Raw genomic sequence first — 23502 nt, forward strand, 5'->3', positions numbered from 1 at the left:
AGGCTTTTTGAAGACAATCATTTTCTCTCTCTTGAATGTTTTCTGTCAAGGGGGTTATCCTGTGATGGCATTTCTGGAGATTAGATTGAACAGTGGACTCTCTGACCTTCTTACTAGTCAGGGGATGCCACATTAACCATTCACTCCCTCAGGGGTAACTGAGACAGTTGTGTGGTCTGTGCCATTTGGTGGGTTCACCTTTTGATCCTAGCTGTAGTCAAGTCTTCTCATCCTTGAAGTGACTGCCTCAAATACTTGCATAGTCTGTGTTGTGCAGACTTCTTTGCCACATCCTCTTTAGGAATGTGATGCTGGCTTCACGGTTGTACTAATTCAGACATCGACTGTGACATATTGGACTTATTCTTGACTAGATTTTTTAGAAGCTGGGACTTGTATAGTTCTTAGGTTCATAGGTTCATACTAGGCTATCTGCCCTATGGCATTTATAAGCCTAGCCAGAGTGTGTTTGGCTTTCGCCACCCATTTTAAAATTAATTTTGCTATGCCCTTTTTCGAGGTTAGTATACTGTGCCTCTGTCTAACAGTGACACAGAAGTGATACCTGGAGAGTCAATGAGAGGGACCTGGCTGGGGCTTTTCTGTTTTATCCAAGAGTGATCCAGAGTGAAGGGGAGCCTCTCCCTCCAGCATCATGTCCTTATTATTATCCTGCTGGTTTCACTTCTGAGGTTCAGCTCTCATATGGGATTTGGATTTTTGAGGTGCAGCATGTCCATGTCATATATGGGTTTGTGGATGGGGCTTTATACAGGCAGATCAGCTCTCTGAGCAGGCGGTATGCCACTGAGTAGAGCTGGAGTTTTTTTTAACGGGCAGCATGGGCATCTATTGAGAGCCCCTTTGATCCTCTTGGTGAGGTACTTTTGGAGTCTTTCCAGTTGCTGCAGGTGTCTGTAAGGGTACATCCCAAAGGGGCATTGTACAATCCATGATTAGGTGGTGGGCTATATAAATGTTTTTCTAACCACTTTGGCGCGTTGTTGTCAAATGAGAGATTGCTATCAACTAATTTGTGGCACTTTGTTTTTGCCAAAGGGGATGGATGACTATACATTTTGGCTTAGCTTTTGAGCCATGGCTCTGGCACACCAGTTGTCTGTTTCTATGAGGCCTTGGAGGATGCTTGTGTCGGCTGGAGAGTTGATTATAGCCTGGTTTGAGTCTGACATGGCTCCAGCAATTCTAACCAAGTGGGTCTGTCCTTGAGCCATTTTGCAACCCATCTAGTGACATAGGGGTTTATATTTAAGCTGGTGAGCTTATCTATGCGAGTGGGGTATTGTATCAAGAGGCTTTCTGTGTGGACCACCTTCCCTAGTCAATGGCCTTGGTGACTGTTTCAAAGAAATCAACCAGGTTTAAGAGGCAGGATCTGCTTAACACAAAAGAAACTGGGTAGGATCCAGTGTCTGTAGGTCCCCAATATCTTTTGTCCATGATGATCCTTTCCATAGCTTTGCAGACCAAGCAGCTAGTCATGGGGATGGGGGATAGTCAGGATCTGTTGTTGACACACCACCTGAGAGAGGACCACTGTTGCTGTACACACACTTTTGGGTACATATCCTGTGGTAAGGCTGAGATTGAACAGTAGTTTTATGTTTGGGTTTAGCTCTTCTTGGAGTTCATGTAGGATGCAGCCGACACCATCTGGTCCGAGCATCTGAGATGTCGGATGTTGGCAATGTCTATGGGTTTGGTGTATTTTTGTCATTTTGACTAATTTGAGCATATCTGGGAAATTCCCCCCCAGGTTTCCTAACATACTAAAGAAAGCCTTGTGATTATCCTTAGTGTCCTGTGCAATTTTTTGGCCTTAGCGATTTTTATGAGTGCCCTTAGATTTTTGCTAACACTGATCAGAGATGCCTTCCCTTTTTGGGATTTTGCTCTATCATGTAGTAGCTTCCTCCTCCTATTGTATAGTTTGTTTCTGGCTGGGGTCCACCAGACAGGACATCTGCCTTTGGAGGATTGGGTCTTGGTTTTATTTGGGATTGCATGATCCATGCATTCCTGAAGGTGTTCATGGAATGCGTTTATAAAGGGTTCTGCGGTCTGGGCCGTATTTTCCACAGGCCCGGGGGCTTTGAAGGATTCCACCTCGGTTTTGAGGAGTGTGACATTTGCTTTAGAGAAGTTTTTCACTGTGGTTTTCTGGGCAGGGGGTGGGGTCGGGATGTGAATATCCAGTGAGATTATCTTGATGTAGTCCTGTGGCTCTTTCCATACTGGTGGCTAAAGTGCTTGGGGATTCATTCGAGCTACTGGAGGGTCCTCTGTGTTGGGTATATATTCTTATTGTGTCTGAACTATGAAGAGGGCCCTCCTTGATAGGTCATGAAAACACTTCCCTTGCCCTTGTATGAGTGGACTGTTTTTCCATCCAACCTTGGCTGTAGGAATTCCTGTAAGTGTTAATATATCTGTTATGTGGAATGGGGTGCCATATTTTCATTCTGTTTTTTGTTTTGTAGGAGAGTACTTGCTAGTGGGTAGAGATTGAACTGGTGAGTGTAAGGGATAAAGTCTCTGTAGTTGTGCATATGTTGATATGATGTGCATTATGATGGGTGCATCTATCCAGAGTTATGAGTACCTCTAGGAAACGATACTGATTGATGATTGGTGGAAGTTGAGCATAATTGTAGGACCTGTCATGAGGGTCCTCTTCATAGACTACCTGATAAAATAAGAACACAACTGATCTTCCAAAGGGATCTCAGTAGTACAATATTTATTACCACCGTGCTGTCCTTGTATGATTGGATCACCCTTTTAACAACTTTTTGACACTGAACACTTAAATATCACAGCTTTTCAGTTTTATATCCTTGTCTTGATTTTTTTTAAATATACTTTTAGGTGCAACTCGCTCATTTTCCTTAAGGGTGCAGAACTGGGAATTGTGGGTAATAGTCTTCTAGCCATCTTGGTGTCTTCACAGCATGTACTGAACTAATAAATGTTGAAAAAATGTGTAGGAGTGCTTTCTCAGTCAAGGTATCAGCTGGTACTTGCTGCAAAAGGCCCTCAAAGATCAGCTGATTGAACAATTGCATATCAGACACCCTGATTATTAAGTAAACTGTGCTGTTTGTCTTATGTCAGTCCATTAAAATCAGTGCCTTTCAGTTTAGTGCTAATGAATTAGAGACCATAGTCGGTAGTCTTGTAGTAAGTAGCCTCTGATTTCTAGTGTAGTTAGCCTCTGTAAAAGTAAAACTTTATATGAACTAGCTGGTCTTTGACTAAGTTCTTTGCTGTGTATGTGTACTTGTATGTTCTAACACCTTTGAATGGTTACTATTGTAAGTTGTACTAGTAATTTCTGTACGTTGTGAATAGCCTGTGTTATTGTAAAGGGTCCGTGGGCAGTTAATTTGCCTAGATAGGTGATGGCATGAGTTTTTGTTACAGCACTCAAAATTTTACAAATCAGGAAAGCAAAATAATCAGACATACAGTGGATATAAAAAGTTTGCACACCCCTGTTAACAATGCCAAGTTTTTGTGATATAAAAAAATGAGACCGCAGTAAATCATTTCAAAACTTTTCCCACCTTTAATGTGACCTATAACCTGTGCAATTCAATTGAAAAACAAAACAAATCTGTTAGGGAAAAAAATATAAAAAAATAAAAAAACGTACAATAAGCTGGTTGCATAAGTGTGCACACCTTTAAACTAATACTTTGTTGAAGCACCTTTTGATTTAATTACAGCATTCAGTCTTCTTGGGTAGGAGTCTATCAGCATGGCACATCTTGACTTGGCAATATTTGCCCACTCTTTCTTGCAAAAGTACTCCAAATCTGTTAGATTGCGAGGGCGTCTCTTGTGCACAGCCCTCTTCAGGTCACCCCACATTTTTTCTATTGGATTTAGGTCTGGGCTCTGGCTGGGCCATTCCAAAACTTTAATTTTCTTCTGGTGAAGCCATTCTTTTGTTGATTTGGCTGTATGCTTCGGGTCATTATCATGTTGAAATGTGAAATTCCTCTTCATCTTCAGCTTTCTAGCAGATGCCTAAAGGTTTTGGGGCAAAAGTGACCGGTATTTGGAAGTGTTCATACTTCCCTCCACCTAGACTAAATCCCCAGTTCTATCTGAAGAAAAGCAACCCCAAAGCATGATACTGCCACCACCATGCTTCACCATGGGGATGGTGTTCTTTTGGTGATGCATTGTTGTTTTGCGCCAAACGTACCTTTTGGAATTGTGGCCAGAAAGTTCAACCTTGGTTTTATCAGACCATGACACATTTTCCCCACATGCTTTTGGGAGACTTGATATATTGTTTTGCAAACTTTAGCTGGGCCTGGATGCTTTTCTGTGAAAAAAAAAAAAGGCTTCAGGGCTTCAGTCTTGCAACCCTACCCCATAGCGCAGACATATGAAGAATACAGGAGATTGTTGTCACACGTAGTACACAACCAGTACTTGCCAGAAATTCCTGCAGCTCCTTCAGTGTTGCTGTAGGTCTTTTGGCAGTTTCCCTGACCAGTTTTTGTCTTGTCTTTTTATCAATTTTGGAGGGATGTCTAGTTCTTTGCAGGATCACTGTCGTCCCATATTTTCTCCACTTTTTGATGACTCTCTTCAGTGTGTTCCATGGTATATCCAGTGCTCTGGAAATTTTGTTTGTACCCTTCTCCTGACTCTTACCTTTCAACAATGAGATCAGTGTGATGCTTTGTAAGCTCTCTGCCAACCATGGCTTTTGCTGTAGCAGGCAACTGAGTACATGTCAGGAAAATCCTACTAGGATAGCTGAACTAGGATAGCTGAACTTTATTTGGGTTAATAAGAGTCTCTTTAATTGATGCCAGGTGTGTACCCAAGAAGACTGAATGCTGTAATTAAATCAAAAGGTGCTTCAACAAAGTATTAGTTTAAGGATATGCACACTTATGCAACCAGCTTGTTTGTATGTTTTTTATTTTTAATATTTCTCCCCTAACAGATTTGTTTTTCAATTGAATTGTACTTGGTTATAGGTCACATTATAAAAGTGGGAAAAGTTTTGAAGAGATTAGAGACCTAGAGTGGCTTGAGCTCCCTCAGCTCCTACACCTAACCCAACTCACCTTTGCTCATAAACGTAACTACCCTCTCAGAACCCTAGCACTTCATACACTCCTCCAGACCCCTACACTCCTGCAATAAAAATCTGCTTCAAGTCACCAAAGCCAAAAACTCAGCAGGGGAAGCACTGTTCTCTTGTGCCATATCTAAGCTCTGGAACGACCTTCCAACCACCCTTACTACCCTTCCTAGCCATCTTTTCAAGTCTGCTCTTAAATCACATCTAAAATTTCACTGGCTCTGTCCTTGCCTAAAACCAGACTAAATACAGGATTACTAACAATCTCCTTCTTTGATCATAACTGTAGCTGTTAGATAAACTGTATTTCTAGGCATTTGCCTAGTATTTTTGTATGTGTTGATTGTATATGTGTCGAATTAAACTTTAACAAATGTTCCTTTGTACTTAGTCATGTTAACTTTATCACTGCTGTAAAATTATCTTGTCTAGTCTGTATACCATGTATCAGTGTGCAACTTTTCTGTGGAGCTTTTCTCCCAGGGCCTCCGCTGAAAAAGGACTTGCATCCAGTCGGACTTTCCCGGTAAACAAATATAAATAAAATAATTGTAATCTCATTTTTTTATATCACAGAAACCTGGTATTTTAACAGGGGTGTGTAATTTTTTTATATCCACTGTAAATGCCATAAACACAAGCACTTTTAAAATGTTACTGTTCAGTTAGATCTCAGTAAAATACAAAGATTTACTTGAACTTAAACATTTTTCAAAGGGATAAGAGGCCTTTGACTGTAGTGTCTGGCAATTTACTTACTCTAATAGTGATTTTTCTGAAAGTTTGAGAGGTCTAGAGCAAACATTTGAATCCGATTCAGGGACATATATTAAAATTAGTGATGCTTGAGAGGTATGCTGTAGGTGTGTCTTTTCTGTGCTGAAGTGAACGGAGCTTTTTTGATGTTTAGGTATGATGTTGGAGTATCAGGAATACACACACTTTTTTAGAAAACTAGTTGTAGCCATAAGTTGTAATTCTTCCACCAGTTCTTCTGCAAGACATACCTTTCTGCCATTCTCTTATCAGAATGTGTATATCATGGGCAGTTTGTTTTACTTTTAAAGAATATGTAAACCCTCTTTTTTGACACTTTGTACATGTTGCTCTAACAATGGTGTAATGCATACCTTCTTCTGAAAGTATTTTTATAAATGTTAATATAGTTCTGCAATGGAAGGGATGATGAACTGTTTTGTAAAAGAGATCATTTATGCATGGTACTGACAAATTTAAGAAGTAATAAATTCTACATTGGTCTTTCAAGGCAGAGATTAAAAGGAAAGAGAAAAAATGAGCAAGTGGATGTAGAAGGGTAGGATTTTTTGGGAAGCTAAAGAGAAAGATAAGCTTGCAGAAACACTGAAATTGTTAGTGTTTGTTGTATGGTGCTGCATATATTAACCCCATTTGTCCATCTTAGTGAAGTCCTTTTTAAGAGAACATGGGGGGGAAATCACTACCACAAGCAAAATAACTGACATCTACGGTTAATGTGGTTCGAACAGAAACCACAGTCTGATAAACTGGCTGAGTGCTCTTGTATATGTATCTACATCAGTTTAGATAAAATGTAATCACTTCTTCTTTCCTATAAAACATTGGAATTACTTTTATGTCTTTTAAACAAGTATCTGTGTTCTAATCACTCCCTTACAAAACAGCAGATAATGCATTAGTTACCTCTGCCTGACTGCTGGACAGGCACTGTCATTAACATTATAATGTGAACCTATACCCTAACTGCCTATGAACATCTCAGTTACGCTAGCTTCCACCAGCCCACAAAACAAACATCCCTTCCTGCTTTACCAGCCAGCCTTAAACATATAAACATAACATTTTCTACCAACTATTTCCTCCCAAAGTATCAGAGTCACCCATATTAACTATAAACACCACCAAATCAAGAGAGGACATAATATACTGAATCCTTCTCTAATCCACACATGTAGACTATACTACACCTCCTACTAGATGGTGATATACATCCCAATCCTGGCCCTACCAATATTAGTCCTGATCCCCCAAGTAGACCTTCTACCTTTCCCCTCACACCCCTACAAGGCCTCATAACTCCCTCTTCTTGGCTCACAAATATACGAAGTGTGAATAATAAAGTTACTCACCTTCATGCCCTACTGGATATACATGACTTTGACATCCTTTGCTTAACCGAAACATGGTTAAAACCATCAACCCAAGACTATGAAATCACCCCTCCTGGATATAACATTTTAAGAGTGGATCGCCTTAACAAGAAGGGCGGGGGCGTGGCCTTAATATACAAAGCAGAGCTCCAACTTTCACTACTTGTTGCTCATCCACCATCCAATACCAACTCAGAAATTCTTATCACTAAGCTACAGCTAAATACTTGTAAGTCCATCTACATTTTATGCTCATATCTTCCTCCAGGTAATAACATCAACTCCCTAGAAAATATCCTTTGCTGGCTGTCCATTAACTATCCACAGGAAACTATTGTGCTAGGTGACTTTAATATAGACTGGAATACCTGTAATTCTGATAACCCAACTAATCACAGAAAATCTTCATGGCTTCTCCCAAACTCACCTACTCGTACCCATAAACCCACCAACAAAGAAACCACCCTAGATTGGATCCTAATAAATACCCAGTCCATAACCTATAATGTAGGTATCCTGCCAGAAGACATTAGTGATCACTCCCTAACCTATATTATTAGGCAAAAGCTTAATATACCCTGTCCTACAACTTTTAGAACTACTCGCTCAAATAAACATTTCAACCCGGAACATTTCCTAAATGAACTGAGTGTATGCAACTGGACACCATTAAAATACCTCCAACTTGAGGAAGATGTGGCATACTTCAATTCCAAGTTCCTTGAAATCCTGGACTACCCATGCCCCTTCTTGTACCCTTAGGAACACCACCAAAACAGCACCATGGCTTACTAAGGAAACTAAGAAAAAAATTTTGCTAAGAAACAAATTCTGGGCCAAATGGCGTACCTCTAAAGACCCATCTGATCGCTTAAAATTTAAACTACTTAGAAACTCTACTAAAGCATCTATAATATCAGACAAAAAAAATGTATTCCAACTTCAACATACCAACCATCAAAGTCCACAGAAATTCTGGTCCGGTATCAATAGACTCATTCACCCAGGCAACTCTAAAACACCAACCCCCATCTGGAATTACCCTTGACAATCCCAAACAAATTGCCGACTCCTTCAATAACTTCTTTACTGAAGCTATCCAGTCACTTGCTAACTCTCTACCTCATGTATCCTCTAATCTGCCCTCTTCCTCACATGCCTCACCACCCACTTTCCAAATCCACCCTGTCCCCACATCCCTCATCTGTACCCTCCTTCAAAGACTCAAACCCTCTACCCCTTCAGCAGACCTCTTACCTTCTAAGTGCCTTCAAATTGCAGCCAAAGTTATTGCCTACCCTATCTCTATCCTAGTAAATAGAACCATTATTGAAGGTACTATCCCATCCATCTGGAAAGTCTCACATATCATCCCACTACATAAAGGTGGCAATTCAGCAGAACTTTACAACTTCCGTCCAATTGCCCTTCTGTCTCCCATAGCTGAAGTCATGGAAAAATGCATCCACAGTCAGCTATTAGACCACCTTCTTCAAAATAGCCTATTAGCCAGCTCTCAGCACGGCTTTCGACCTTTCCATAGCACCACTACTGCCCTCCTTTCCTTCTCTGACCACATTAACAAAAATCGCAACAATAATACCCTGTCCTGTGCTCTCTTTATTGATCTTTCAAAAGCATTTGACATGGTTAACCATCAGCTACTGCTGAATCTTCTCAAGTCCCTCTCATTTGATACTCAAGCATTACAGTGGTTCAAGTCCTACCTAGACAACAGGCAACAGGCAGTGCTATGGGAAAACACTCTATTCTCCCACCTACCTGTCTCCCTTGGTGTACCCCAAGGATCCATTTTGGGCCCTCTTCTGTTTTCTATCTTTGTAAATGATCTGTCTTTTAGTATCCCCCAAGCTGTAACAATACAATATGCAGACAACGCCACATTAATATCCTCAGCCACAGGGCCTTCTGAACTGCAGTCCCTCACCCAGAATACCTTTGAGCTTGTAGAAGAATGGTTTCTACAGCGATGTCTCCTCGTTAACCCCAAAAAGACTAAACTCTTGCTGTTTACTCCTACACAAAAGTCCACCCCACTTAACTTCTCTGTCAAATCTAAAACTGGTACAGTCATATCTCCTGACACTACTACCAAACTCTTGACAGCCTTAACTATGACACTCACATCAACATCACAATCAAATCAGTAAACCGAAAACTAGGCTCCCTCTATAAAATAAAGCCCTTCCTTACTCCCATAGCTAGAACTATTATTGCCCAAACCCACCTTATCTCTACTCTCTTTTATGCCTCTCCTATATATACAAATCTATCCAAAAGCAACCTCCACAAGCTGGCAGTCTCCTACAATAATATTGCCAGATTTGCTTCCAGCTCCCCTTTTAGAACCCACCACTGCCAAAATCTGAAGCAGCTTGGTTGGCTTGAATTGTACAATCAAATTTTATTTCATCAACTGACTATTGCCCATAAAACCCTTTATCACCCAGAAAACATACCAATTCTCACAAGTTTAATCTGCCCATATAAAAATCTTACAAACCTACGCTCAGCCAATAAACTTCTGGTATCCATACATAAACCCAACAATAAAGCAGGAGATTCCCTTTTCTCTAATACTGTGGGGAAAAGTTGGAACCTTCTTCCCAGTGAACTTACATCTCTGTCTTCTACTACACTCTTCAAAAAGAAACTAAAACAATACCTTACAAGCCATTGGCTATGTCCCTGTTCAAACGCTGACTAAGACTATCTCTGTCTATTTTCATCATAATTAGTCTTCCCAGGCTACTTGCTCACTTTATTGCCACTTTAAGGCCTCTACCTTCAAGTTGCTCTTATTGCACCTAAGAAAGATGGAATATTTCTGTCTCATTATGAGTTTCTCCCCGTCTACTTACTCTCCCAATCCTGTTTTTAACTACTCTGTTCTTCTGTTCCTTGCTCATAACTTTGAGATGGGAATTTCCCATATCCTTCTGAAGACTTTCTTCCCACAGTGTTCACAAAATAAAAAAAAAAAAAACAAAGGATTATCTTATTTTTGTTCTATTTTTCTGTTCCATCATGTTTGCTAAATTACCTTAAAACACCTGTTTTTGTCTGACAAGCTATCTGTATCTGAGGTTTAATGTTCTGTAACTGAGTTCTTAATGCTCTGTGTGTTTATCTGTTTTATGTGGAGCATTTCTCCCCGGGCCTCTACAGAAAATGGACATATATCCAGTTAGACTAGCCCGGTCAACAAATGTAAAATAAATAAAATGTGAAACAAAGCATGTGAGAGGAAAACTGGTTATGTAAAAGAATTCAAATAGTATTTGTTGCTGACAAACTCTCTGAAGGAAAGATGAAACATTATGCAAGTCAAGCAGCATTTTCTGGTTCCAGAAATAAGTGTTCCTGTTTCATTTCCTGGCTGTGGCAGTAACATTTCTAGCTGTACGGTATAAAATAGAAAGTGTTAAATAAGATATTTACTGAGGGTATCACTGATTATTTGCCAGTTGAGCGAGAGGTGTTCACAGCTCATTCCTTTTTGTAATGTGATTTTTACTAAACTCTTCACTGCTGTCATTTCTCTCAAAGGTTAGACCACTACACATCTAGAAGGATTTAAATGTTTCATGGAATTGACGCATAGCTTTAATGCTAGGAGCCAGTCCATTCACACCATTTGATTGAATTGGTTTACATCTTTTCAGTGTTCGTCTCTGTGGAATATGTAAGGAAATAATGATTTTTACAGCTTCGCACCTCGTCTGATCAGGTTTTTTGTCCAGTCCCAGGAATACTTTCCTGAGTCACCACCATGCATAGCCAGAGGAAGGTTTTGAAGTTTTGACCGTGATGTAGAGAACACTTAAATAGAAATGCATTTTTGCCTTCAGCATTAAAAAAAAAGTTTTCCGCTAACTGACCGACTGCTGTTGCAAAATACATTTTATATTACATACATTGTTGAGGGGGTGATCATGTTTATTCCCAAACTCAGGGATGCAGTCAGGTTAACCAAAGATAATATCAGTGTAGAGTTTATTGTAATCATGATGAAGTACATTAGCTACAGTTCTTTGATTTTCCTCCTCTTTATGTGCTTGTGGATAGTGGGTTATGTAATGCAGTTTGTCCAGACAGCAAACCAAGTCAGATGTAATGACAGCATATTTTAACTGTGGAAAACTGAACTAAGCTTTCTCTGTTATATCAGGTTGTCTTTAGTACTTCAGCATATGAATAAACATGTAAACCAAATATTTTGTTCAGGCTCTTGTTGCATTGCTTTTATCCCCAGTTGTACATCTTCTTTGTTTGAGTAGTGACACCAATTTACAGTATGTGAGATTTTTGAATGTAATTTGGTCATTGATGTTACATTTTTAGAGCATCTTGGTTTAAATCATTGACACCTATGTGGTGTGGAATGTTGCACCTTTACAAGCCTGCATGCATCTTGCATTTCAGAGCATTTTCTGAAAAATCAACTTAAAAGCATAAAATAAATATAAATATTTTGTGAACAATAAAAGCTGTTAGAGGTATATAATTAGCAATGTTATCAGTAAGATGTAATCTTTATAGCATTAATAACATTTTTGCATTTTTGTCTTTCTGTAAATACTGTAATGTATTATAATGCACACAAACTCAAAATTATATTTTTGCTAACTTTCACAGTCTCATACATATTGGGGACTGTACAACCTAGACATATATTGTCTGAACATTAATTGTTAACCAGACATCTTTCACATGACAGCAAGAAATTCCTCTGTGAATGCGTGCTTGTTGAGATATTTACAGAAATGTGGATGTGCTTAATTGTATAAATAGCAATATAAATATTTCTCACAAGATGTACAACTTACAGTGCAAATAACACTGTTTTCTTCAGCAGCTTCTAAGGTTTCCTAATTACTAACCAACAATTAGTAGTGTCTCAGGTATAGTTTCATATAAATGGACATTGGCAGTGAATTTTCCTGTCTCTCACATAGAATTTCACAGAATTTCCCTCAAAAACATGTAGGGCTCTCAGTAATGAAAATATGAACATAATTTTGAAAATCTGAATAATAAGTGGCATTTTTTTTATTTCTCTCCTGTAGAACATGCTAGATTAGCAGTCTTAGTGTCATTTTGTTAGTAACTGCCACTTTCTAACACTGCCTATTACTGTCTGGTAATTCACTTAAAGAAAACACACCCCAAAAGACCATGAGGAGCTGTGTTTGTGAAGTGGAAGTGTACAAAAAAAAAACGCTCTATAGGTTTGAATAAGATAGAGCAGTCAAGTATACTGACAGTATTATTATTTCTAAGTAATAACACAAGCTATTGTATACGAGTGCTTTTGTCTGGAATGACAAATTCCACGAACATGTTTATTCAATACCTAGTCCAAATTTGGGATTTACAAGTATACATTCCAGAAGTAAAAATGGAAAGCCAGTGTTCCTATTTATGAGAAAACAGTTGACTTAGAAATACATACACACATGTTTACATCACACACACACACTCTTTTATGTCTGTTCCAGGTGAGTTGGGCAGCTGGGATCAAGCCTCAGCAGTCACCTTACATGGCAGGGTAGTGTATTCCTCCTAGCTGTGTGCCTTTTTTTTTTTTTTTTTAGTCCTGATTAATTCACCACACTTTATAAGCCATTTTTTTTCTGAAACAAACTGACAGTGCCTTTATTTCTTCCTCAGGGGTTCAATTGATTGTGTGCAGCTAATTAACGAGGAGCACATCATTTCTGGTGCCGATGATGGGTAAGTAAGAGTTGGCAGTACTACATCTGCATCCCACTATGAATATGTTTTGCAAGTCATGCAATATCTCATGTGGAAGAGGGTTGTAGCCTTGTGGGACTAACATGGGCAACAAAGGGGTAACATTCAGTGATTTCTTTTATTACACATTAAACCTCCAGTAGCTCCTGAACTACTGTAAGACGCCTGCAGGAGGGAACTGTATTAGATCACCGAACGCTTAAAAAAGCGAACGGTGATTAATCGACTCTATGTAAGCGAAAGCTTACAATGTCGAAGTGTCAGAACAGCAATTTTTTTCCAAGGGAAAAAAAAACGCTGTTCCAACAAAAAAATAAAAAACAATTTCAAACATTACATTAAGTGGGGGGGGGGCTTCACCTCCCACACCCCCCCTACTTAAATATACCAACTCGGAGACCGCACTACAGTGCCGAAAACAACAAAGTATCGAAGCGGCCAAGCAAATTCTTTCCCAGGGAAAGAATTCGCTTAACAGCCGCTTCGATATTTTGCGTTTTCAGCCTTTTATGTTCGACCATAGAATGTGTCTTTGGTCTTGTAATATAGACCCTTGCAGGAGGAAAAGTACTTCTAGGAAGCTTATATTGTTGGGTATTAAAACTGTTTTGCAACTTTTTATACCTAAGCATGCTGGAAATACACATCCAAGCAGCATTGGCATACATGTAAGAGATGGCTTATTTAGGGAAATTCACTTGTACATTTACCTGTTTTTTCCCCTCTTCTCACTTTATAGCAACATCATCTTCATGTGGTGATGTAAAAGAATGAATGAGTCACTGATCTGAAACGCAGCATACCCCAAAATGCATTATATCCAAGTCACATTACCTTAGGACAAGTTGCATTTTGTTGGTGGGGGGTTGTGTAGTATGTAGTCTTAACTGAGATTCCGTTTTCATGGTAGCATGATAACTTGCCCTTTTTTGGGGGGGGGCAATAACTTACTTTCTTGGTACACTGTTGCACTTTCTGTTGTAATCTCCTTTCCCTTCTAAGTTTCTGTTTGGCGTGCAGTAACTGTTTGCTAATCTGCAGTCAGCTGTTTTAGATTTGGGGTTTTTTGTTCAGTGTATGCCACCAGGAAAAGATGGTGAAAAACATTTTTCTCTCAGTAGGAAAACTAAAAAGAATGGGGGCCCTGATAATTTCACCTAGACTATTTCTTATTCCTTGAGACCCAAAAACCCAATGAATACACACAACATCCATACAGCAAATGTTCTTCCATAAAACAAAAGGAAAGCAAGGAACTGCTATCAGTCTTCCTATCATTCACTTTGTCTAACCCATCCTTCCTCGGTAACATCACCCCTAGCATTGATGAAATGCAGTGTCTCCTCAGTATTCTTAGTTGACTGATATGTAATCATTTACAGTTTTGTCTCAGTTTTTCAGACCTTGGAGTCTCATTTTCACTTTGGTATGCACAGGACCTTGGGGCAAATATGTCTCTGATGGACAGAGGCAGTCAGTAAGTCATGTTGTAACCATCAATTTACCCCTGTGTAAACATCTAAAACATACAACTTGTGGGACACATTTGAGTTGCACAGCTAGGCTTATAAAGGCCCTAGTGGTAGTTGGCCTAGTATACACCTATGAACCTATCCCTTAACCCAGCATAGTCTCAGTTAACTTCTTACATGCCAAGTATAGTGCTGGTTCTACCCATGTCAGCCAGAAGCTGTAATCTCCCATATGTCTTTCTGGTACCAAGTCCTCTGCAGTATGAAATGGAGTGGTGCTCCCAAGCCCTCATGATGATGATTATGGCCCCATACTGATTAGGATCTGATAGTCAAAATTTTAAGGTGCCTGTCAAGTCACTGCTCTCAAATTTATGATTGGGTGCATTCTCTTTTGAGTTCTACTGCAGATTATTAATCCTCACAGATGCAGCTAATGATGCAAAGTTAACCACTTTTTGCAGGTCTCCTTTATATTTCCTAGTTAGATGGCACTGGGGTACTGGCATTTTTATGATAGTCACATGCATATTTGTTTATGCTGCACCGGTTAATCAGATGTTGATTCTTCTGGCCATGGCTCCATTAGTTCAGGCTGTACTGTTTAGCTTCAGTCAGAGAACCGCATCTCACGTGGGATACTTCAGCTACTGTGGGTATTCCTTTCTCAGGGCTTCCTGTTACCTCCTCCTTAATAAATGCATCTCTTCCCTCCTCCTTGTCATGTGACTGTTCTGGATTGCTCAGTTTGCTGTCTTCACCAACACTGAAGAAAAAAATGTCTGTTGTGGTAAGGGAATGCTAAGAGTGCTCTTCAAAGTCTGGGGAGAGCAGTATGAGGCACACACAAGTTATTTATCTTGTTGAAGAAGAGAACTTGGAGTTCTGCATGTCCTTTCTGTGGGGTAGTAGGTTTGGAGAATTTCTTTAGGGCCATACAGGGCAAACCTTGTTATCCTTAGGATTCCTTTGTGTCACCTTAAGACTACAGGGCATCTAAAGGCACCCCTGAAGTGGTGCTTCTTTCATGGTCACTTTTAAAATTTTTGTTGTAGACAGCAGGAATCACAAGTATATTGCAATGCAAATTGTAGTTTGCTACAGATCCCCCACCATGCTCGAGGATTCCCACTCATTTCTTGATACACTGGAAAATATTAGGGTACAACCTAACACCCTAATAATGGGCGAATTCAACTACCCCACCATTAACTGGGAAAACTACTCGTGTACCAACTCTTGTGCTCAATGTTTTTTGGAATTCATAAATTCCAATGCCTTGGATCAACTTATCCACACCCCCACCAGGGGCAGCAATATTCTAGACCTGGTCATTACCAACATGGGCAACCGGTGTTCCACACCAGAGGTCAATTCCTCGTTGGTCAGATCCGACCACAAGCAAATCACCCTAGACATCCACATCCCAGCCCCATCCCCCATTAGGGAAAACACCGTAAAAATTTTCTCCAAAGCCAACTTTATGCTTCTTAAGACAGAAGTGGCAAACTTCACGACACCCATGCTGATGGACAATAGAGATACGACTGCTGAATCCTATACAGTTGCACTTTATAAGCACTTACACGAGTGCATGGATCGTGCAATCCCTAACAGAACCAAGATGCTATCCTCCAAAAAAAGGAAGCCAATCTGGTGGTCCCCTGCTATAAACAAACTCTACAACAGAAGAAAGAAACTGTTGCAAAAAAGAGTAAAATCCCATGATTGGAGGAACTCTGTCGTCAGCCTCAGTAAGTAGCTGAGATCCCTCATAAAATCCTCCAAAGCTAGTTATGAAAACAAAATCGTCACTGATTCTAAAGACAACCACAAAGCATTCTATAGCTATGTCAAGAATCTCAATGGCAACACTCAGATTTGCTCTGAGTTGCAGCACAATGGCACTAAATATACAGAACCAACGGATATTGCCAACATCCTGGCAGATAGGTTCAGTGCTAACTTTACCCCTCTCTCATCCCCTAAAGGGCCCATCTCTCTACCGGAAGAATGCTAAGTACCTGTAATCATGGCTGCACAGGTAAAAAACGCACTCTCCAAAGCCAAGAACACAGCATCCATGGGACCTGGCATCATCCCAGGCTGCGTCTACATGAACTACAGAACGAACTGGCATCCCACCTAAGTACCATGTTCAATCATAGCCTCACCTCAGGCTTTGTGCCCACTGAATGGCGCCCAGCAACAGTTATCCCACTCCACAAAGGGGGAGCCACCATGGACACCGGGAACTACCGTCCCATTAGCCTGACGGGCCTGGTCTGCAAGGCTATGGAGCGTATCGTCATGGAACTTCTAAACAATGACATTGGTAATCTCCAAACTGTGGACCCTACCCATTTGGGGTTTGTAAAAGGCAGATCATGTCTCCTAAACCTGATAGACGTCTTTGAAGCAGTCACCAAAGCTGTAGATGAGGGTAAGGTGGTACACACAGCCTATCTAGATCTCACCAAGGCTTTCGACACCATCCCCCACTCTGGAATTATATACAGACTCACTAAACTAGGTATAAATCCCTATGTCACAAGATGGGTTGCCAACTGGCTCACTGACCGAACCCACACTGTGAAAGTAGCAGACTCTAAATCCAACTTCAGACCAGTGACAAGTGGAGTACCACAGGGTTCAGTCTTAGGTCCTCTACTGTTAAACACAGATGGCTAACAAAGTTCGCAGATGATTGCAAACTAGGAGCCATAATCAAATCTCCTAACGATGTGGACATCCTACAAAAGGGAGACAGATGCCTGTTGTCAATGCCATGGCCTCAAGCTCAATGCCAAAAAGTGCATGGTCATCCCTTTTGGTAAAAACTCTGTACCCATGAACTACCACATAGGCGGTAGTCTACTTAACACCGAAAGTGTGATAAGAGACCTTGGGACACAGGTGGACAGTAGTCTCTCCTTTGATAATCACATCGCCACAGTTGTCAGGAAATCCTTCTACGTGGCACACCTCATCACAAAAGGTTTCTCATCCAGGAAAAAGAGGTCATTGTTCCCCTCTACTCATCACTCATTAGACCCATTATAGAGTACAACACCCCTTTTGGTATGTACCTCACAAGACATCTACAGCAAGTGGAAAGGCCACAGAAATACCTCACAAAGAGGATTACCGGCCTCAAACAGATGCCCTACGCAGACTGTCTCAAAAAACTGCTTTACACTGTCGCATATCGCCTACTCAGGGCGATCTCTGCCTATCATACAAAGCTATGTCAAACCCAGAGCTGTTGGACATGCTCCACGTAAATAAATCCCAATCCCTCCAAGCTGCACGCTCTAGAGACCTAAATCTTGTCACCACAATAAACAGAACATGCTGGAGGGATAGATTCCTATCTCAGAGACTTCCCATATTCTGGAACAAACTACCTATCTATATTAAACAAAGCTCCTCATTAGCACTCTTCAAGAAAAATCTTGATGATTGGATGGGAGATGAGAAATTCACCCCGGGGATCAGTTCTGTGACTCTGCTTGACAGGGGCACAGGAAAATAATTTTCTTGCGTGGCAAAAGCCAGGGTACCATTTGCCTAGGCTTATATAGGCCCTAGGGCCAGTAGCCTAGTACCTACCTATGAACCTATAACCTATGAACCTAAGAGCTCCCCTTACTGATGGGAAAATCCCAAAGTAGACATTGATTTGGCGATGGCCAATAAGGCTACAGGAATACAGGACTCTGGAGTGTTTTGGAAAGTGATGCTTTTTTCTTCACCTTGGCCACAAGCTTGCCGAATTTTCTAACTCACATTGCTTATATGGTTGTTAATGAGATGGAGGAGGGGACTAATTTGTTTCAGCCATGGTGTTGACCATGCAATGCAGCAAACCAGAGAGTATCACATCACCGTCCACAGCTTCAGATTAAAGTACAGATCAAAAACACTGTATGGGATGTACAGAATAAGAGTAGTATAGAACTAAATTAAGATAGTCATTCACCGCATACACTATGCAAATGGAATACATCAAAATCGAAAAATGTATTTTGCATTTGCATTTATGTCTAGAAGAATTTCTATTGATAAAGCTTATGATACTTTCAACCAGTTGCCTGAAAATGAGGTAAGAAGTTTTTGAGCTTCAGGGCATTACTGCAGCAGATATTACATATAATTAAATTGACCTTCAGATCAATAGTTGCAGTGAGCTGGGCTGCAGGCAGTGGCTTATATATTCAAAGCCATGCATCACTCTGCTTAACCCATCTTATTAGGAAATTTTAATCTTTTTGTCACTGATGCCTGCTTTCATTAACTACTATTATCTGGTCATGAGATAAACTGCTACCTGACACAGCTGAATGATGTTGCTGAAAGCCTGTCAGCTTTTGGGGTGTCACACATCAGAGGTTCTTTCAGTAGAGTCAGCAGAGCCCATGGTCCCACAGGTCCCTGCAAGGCTCAGTTGCAGCAACAAGGGAAAACAAATCTCTGCGGCCTGACAGGAAGCAGACTGGCATGATACGTCTTTACGGTACAAGGAGATAGCAGAGTGGAATAGATGGACCCTTTCCCAACAGCCCCACACTATTCTTGACTCTCCTTTCTCTCCTTTGCATTTTGATAACGTATTAACTGAGCAGCATAGTCTAAATTCTCATATATTACAGGGAGAGGTATGTATACAGCTGGCTCTTTTTCCTATGGCTCAGTATATTTGGTTGGAGACATTAGTACATTTGGAAACTACCACTGCAAGAAGCAGTGCATTATGCAAAGGCAGCAGAGTGCTGGTTGGAACTGATGTGGAGGAAGAAATGAGGGCAAAGTGGCAGTTAGCTGTTTGCTTCAAAAGACCAAAGGGAAGTCTCTAATTGCATCTTGACAACCCTTGTTAGTCATTAATTTTGTACCAATGCCTAGTGTTTGTAAGCAAACGTGACCATTTCTTGAAACTACATATTGAGTTACTCAGTTTTGTTGCTGGCATTTTATTGCTTTTTCAGCTCACTAAGTAGCATGTTTGCTCCTCTGGGGGAAAATTGCTGTCTTGGCATGAAAAGGCAAGCAAGGTTCTTTTGTTAGATATTTGGGCTGATAAGTTTTTGAATAACACCTTTCCTTCCTGTCAGTGTCGGAACCTACCGAAGTCCTTTTGCTTAACCATATTGTGCTGTGTCCAGTATCATTAGATGTTCATCATTTGCTCACTGTTGCAGTAGCAAAAAGCTACTAAATGGGACATATCCTGCCGAGGATGTAAGATGTCTGGCCTGTGTGCTAAAGTTTTTGGGTGCCTTCCTCCTGCTCCATTTGTCCGTTTGAGCAGGAGAAGTAGTATAAAAAAGATGCGTCAAAAATCAGAACTTTATTGCCATTGATGTGCACAGTCAAACATTTCAGCTTTTCAGCATCTATAATGTCAGTGTTCAGCTTGCAAATACAGTTTTATTGATGGATAAGTCCACCACTCGGAACTTCCTTTTTTTTCTATAAAAAGGGTGTTTCTTTAGTGTCTTATCTCTCTGTCAGAAAATGAGAACTGTACATGTGGTAGACACATTCCTTACAATGGCGCCCACATGGCTTGCGTTTTTTGCATTGAAGAAAGTTACCACATGTGGTCCTTTGACATCTGTTTATCCTTCACCCCCAAAGCCATCCATTGTAGTCTTAATTCCTTTAAACTCTTTCATGAAAACTAACATCTAAAGGTTTTGACACACGTGATTATCACTATTGATTCCTTAATTGCTGATGTCTCCTTCAGTGAAAAAAAGGAGGAAAATTTCTAAAGAGATCTAAAGAAACTAGGACATCTCTTCGTTTCAGCCACCTGGGATGTATGGTTCTGCTGTGGTAAGTTTGGAGCCATTGGACCATCAGTCTGATCTATCTTGTGGTAAGGCACTGTAGGTAGCTGCTTAAAGCCCAGGATATCCACACATCCAGTTAGGCTGGACTTCAGGTGTCCCTAGCCGAGATGGAAAAAAAAAACACTTCATGTTGACTGACAGAGGACAGTACACATCAAGTCCTGGTAAGGGAAGAGAAGTCTTTGTAATTCATAAGTCTGGACATCTGATTTGTCAAAAACTATCAGACTTGAGTCCACCTCCAAGTCTTCAACACCTTCCAGAGTGAAATGCTCCCAACAAGACTGCTATAAATTTGCCCTGGGTATCTTCAGGATTTTGCAGTTTTTCCAGTCTTCACCCCTGTGTCTGTGTCTTCACATAATAAGAGAAAGAGATCTCCCTCCTTCCTCTGAAGAGAAGGTACTTTTCGACACTGATGAAGAAGGTCTTGATTATACTTCCCAACTCACTTCCCCTATTTCTTATGAATCTGAATCAAAGGAGAATTTCTCCTTTGATTTTCTAAATGAGGAAATGTCTTTTTGTGACACAAGTGAAGGAGGAAAGATAGGTTTCAGAGGCACAGAAGTGATATAATCTGTTAAATTTGGATTCCTCCATATCCCTAGCTGTTCCTGCAGCACTGGGGCCTTGGGGATGCTTCTAATTCATTTTCTCCAGAGTCAGTCTCCTACACCTAAGAAACCTGATAGGCTTTATAAAGTATATATCCGGATTCACATTAATTTCTCATTAGGAATCGCATTGGAGGCCCTGTTGAGATTTCTGTAGACAGGAACAATGGGTTTAACAGTTTGACATCTTTTTAATCTTATCCCTAATGAGGAAGACAGCAGGGCATTTGACAGGTATAGGAAGAATAGTGTATGCTTCTTCCACTTTGACTTTCAGAGCAGTCAACTGCCAGACCATGTGAGAAAGTATCTACTTTCTGCATTTTTGATATGCAGCAATCTGTTACTAACCTTCCTGCTTTAGATATTAAAACTCCTTTATCAAACATGGTATCTTCTGCTTTTCAATAAAAAAAAAAAAGTCAAAATGTGCATGTGATGCAGTCTGTGCTATGTCAGGAGATGCTGCAACAGGCTGTATGATTTGCAGGCATGCCTGGGTCAGGCTCAAGTGTTTCCCTGAAGACATCAAGTCACAGATATTAAATGCCCCCATGGAAACAGAATTTATTTTTAGGAATTCCTCCACAGAAGTCCTCTTAAGATTAGAGGAAAGAGGCAAGTTATTACAGGGGAGAAACAACCTTTTTCTTTTTTTTGGTCCCAAAAATATCAGAGGAATTTCAAACCCTTGACCCCTTCTTTAGGAAGACTTTCAAATCAGACTTAACAATCTATTGGGTAGCGGTATAAAATGAAGTGACAAGGGAACTCAAAAAGAAAGGCAGCTGTCCTCAAGGGACTTAACTGCATAAGAAAAATGCATGACTGTCTGACCCCTTTCCTTTTCCCCACCGTGGACATGCTACCAAACAAGCAGGTAATCTTTCTCATTCCCTGCATTTCTTGAAGCAAATAACAGACTAATGGATACTGGGAATAACCCAGGGGGACTACAACTTTGGGCATCCATTCTCCTACAATTAGGAATCATTCTACCAAAAAAGCAGACTCCTTAGTTCCCTTAGATTCTAAGAGGCATGCTGTCATAAGATTCAACAAAACCTGTCCCCATTCCCAGCAAGGAAAGTTTTTGATCTGGAATTTTTTTTTGTTCCCAGGAAGGAAAGCACTTGGAAACCCGTTTTGGATCTTTCAGATGTCCTTCTATTCCTATGTTGCAGTATTCTTAGTGTGGGATTTCCTGCCTTCAGGCGACTCGTACGTCTGCTCCTATACAAAAGCTTCAGCTTGGCTGTTGCAGCTGTGTGGGACGTCACACGTAGGGCCATAAACCAGGGACCCCGTGTCTGCAAGCACAATCCTCAGAACTTTTCAGCTGCAGACGACTTTGCATCGTAAGATTGGTCTCCAAACGGCAGATCGACTATAGATAAGTAACTCGTTGGGTTTTTTGCATTTCTGATATTTTACTGAACTTTCGCATTGCTTAGGCTTGGTTGTTGTAGCTTTCAGCTGATGTCAGGGAAAAAGGAAAAGTGCCAATGCGGGCGCCAAATTCCCCATAAGGACGCCCATGACAAATGCGTTTTCTGCTTAGGCCGGGAACACGACCATGACGCCTGCCCTATTTGTAAATCTTTTGTTCCTATGACCTAATGTAGCTGCCTTGCAGCTTTAAATATTTACTTAGAAAATTAACGCCTCAAACGGCTGGATCTCAGGATGGATCCCGCTTCGGAGGCCGCCCAAGAACCTCCACATAAGAAGGCCAAGATGCCTAGGCCTTCATCGCCTGCCGCTTCGCGCCCGGACAACTGCCGATGTAGGAGTTGAGTGCTCTGCAGATCCGTCTGCTCCATCGACCTCCCTCACGGAGGCCACTGCACAGCGGATGACCGGCACGTCCACGGAGCTTTCTCAGACACAGACGCCTGTCGATGTCGAGGGGGAACCAGATTTGGTGGTTTCTTTGACCGGGATCTATACCTCTGATACAGCCGCTGCCAAACCCGGCCCTAGACCGACTCCTAAGGCCACTCCAACCAAAAAGAAGCAGAAAACAAAACACACTACTCCTGCTTCTGAAGCCCCTCCAGACTGGGAGGCCTTCACCTCTTCTCTTATGCAGGCATTTATGGCCCGTAGGCCTTCTGCCTCACCCACAACTACATTGCCTCTGCTAAGCCCTAGTCCTCCCCCTGCTTCTTCCATCCCCATGGCTCCTCTCCTTGAGGAAGAAGAACATGAATCTTCCTACTCTTCCTCGGATTAATCCATCTCTTATGCATCCCAAATTGCTGTTCCCAAGGAATATTATTCTCCTGATGAGGATTCTGTGGAAGGGGATTTTCCACCTGAAGACATTACATTTGGTGAAACCATCACCAAAATGAAAGATTTCAAATGTGATACTTCCCAAATGACAGAAACCCAAAAAAGATACTTTGAACTGCTGCAAGTGGAGCCCCCCTCCCCTACAGCTGTACCCCCTGTTCTTCCAGCATACTTGGATGCCTTTACTGCAGCCTCTAG

At 40.9% G+C, this 23502-nt stretch overlaps 1 protein-coding gene across 1 annotated transcript in view; it reads left to right on the top strand.

Moving 5' to 3' along the window:
• RRP9 (ribosomal RNA processing 9, U3 small nucleolar RNA binding protein) overlaps positions 1 to 23502 on the top strand; it is a gene marked incomplete in the record, with an annotated part of 550676 nt that overhangs the window by 328647 nt on the left and 198527 nt on the right. The window contains 1 exon segment of the mRNA XM_044077476.1: positions 12976 to 13038. Coding sequence (XP_043933411.1) covers positions 12976 to 13038 — 63 coding nt within the window.

This window comes from Protopterus annectens, chromosome 7.part0 (assembly GCF_019279795.1).
Source record: "Protopterus annectens isolate FY-2018-M chromosome 7.part0, PAN1.0, whole genome shotgun sequence".
NCBI lineage: Eukaryota > Metazoa > Chordata > Ceratodontiformes > Protopteridae > Protopterus > Protopterus annectens.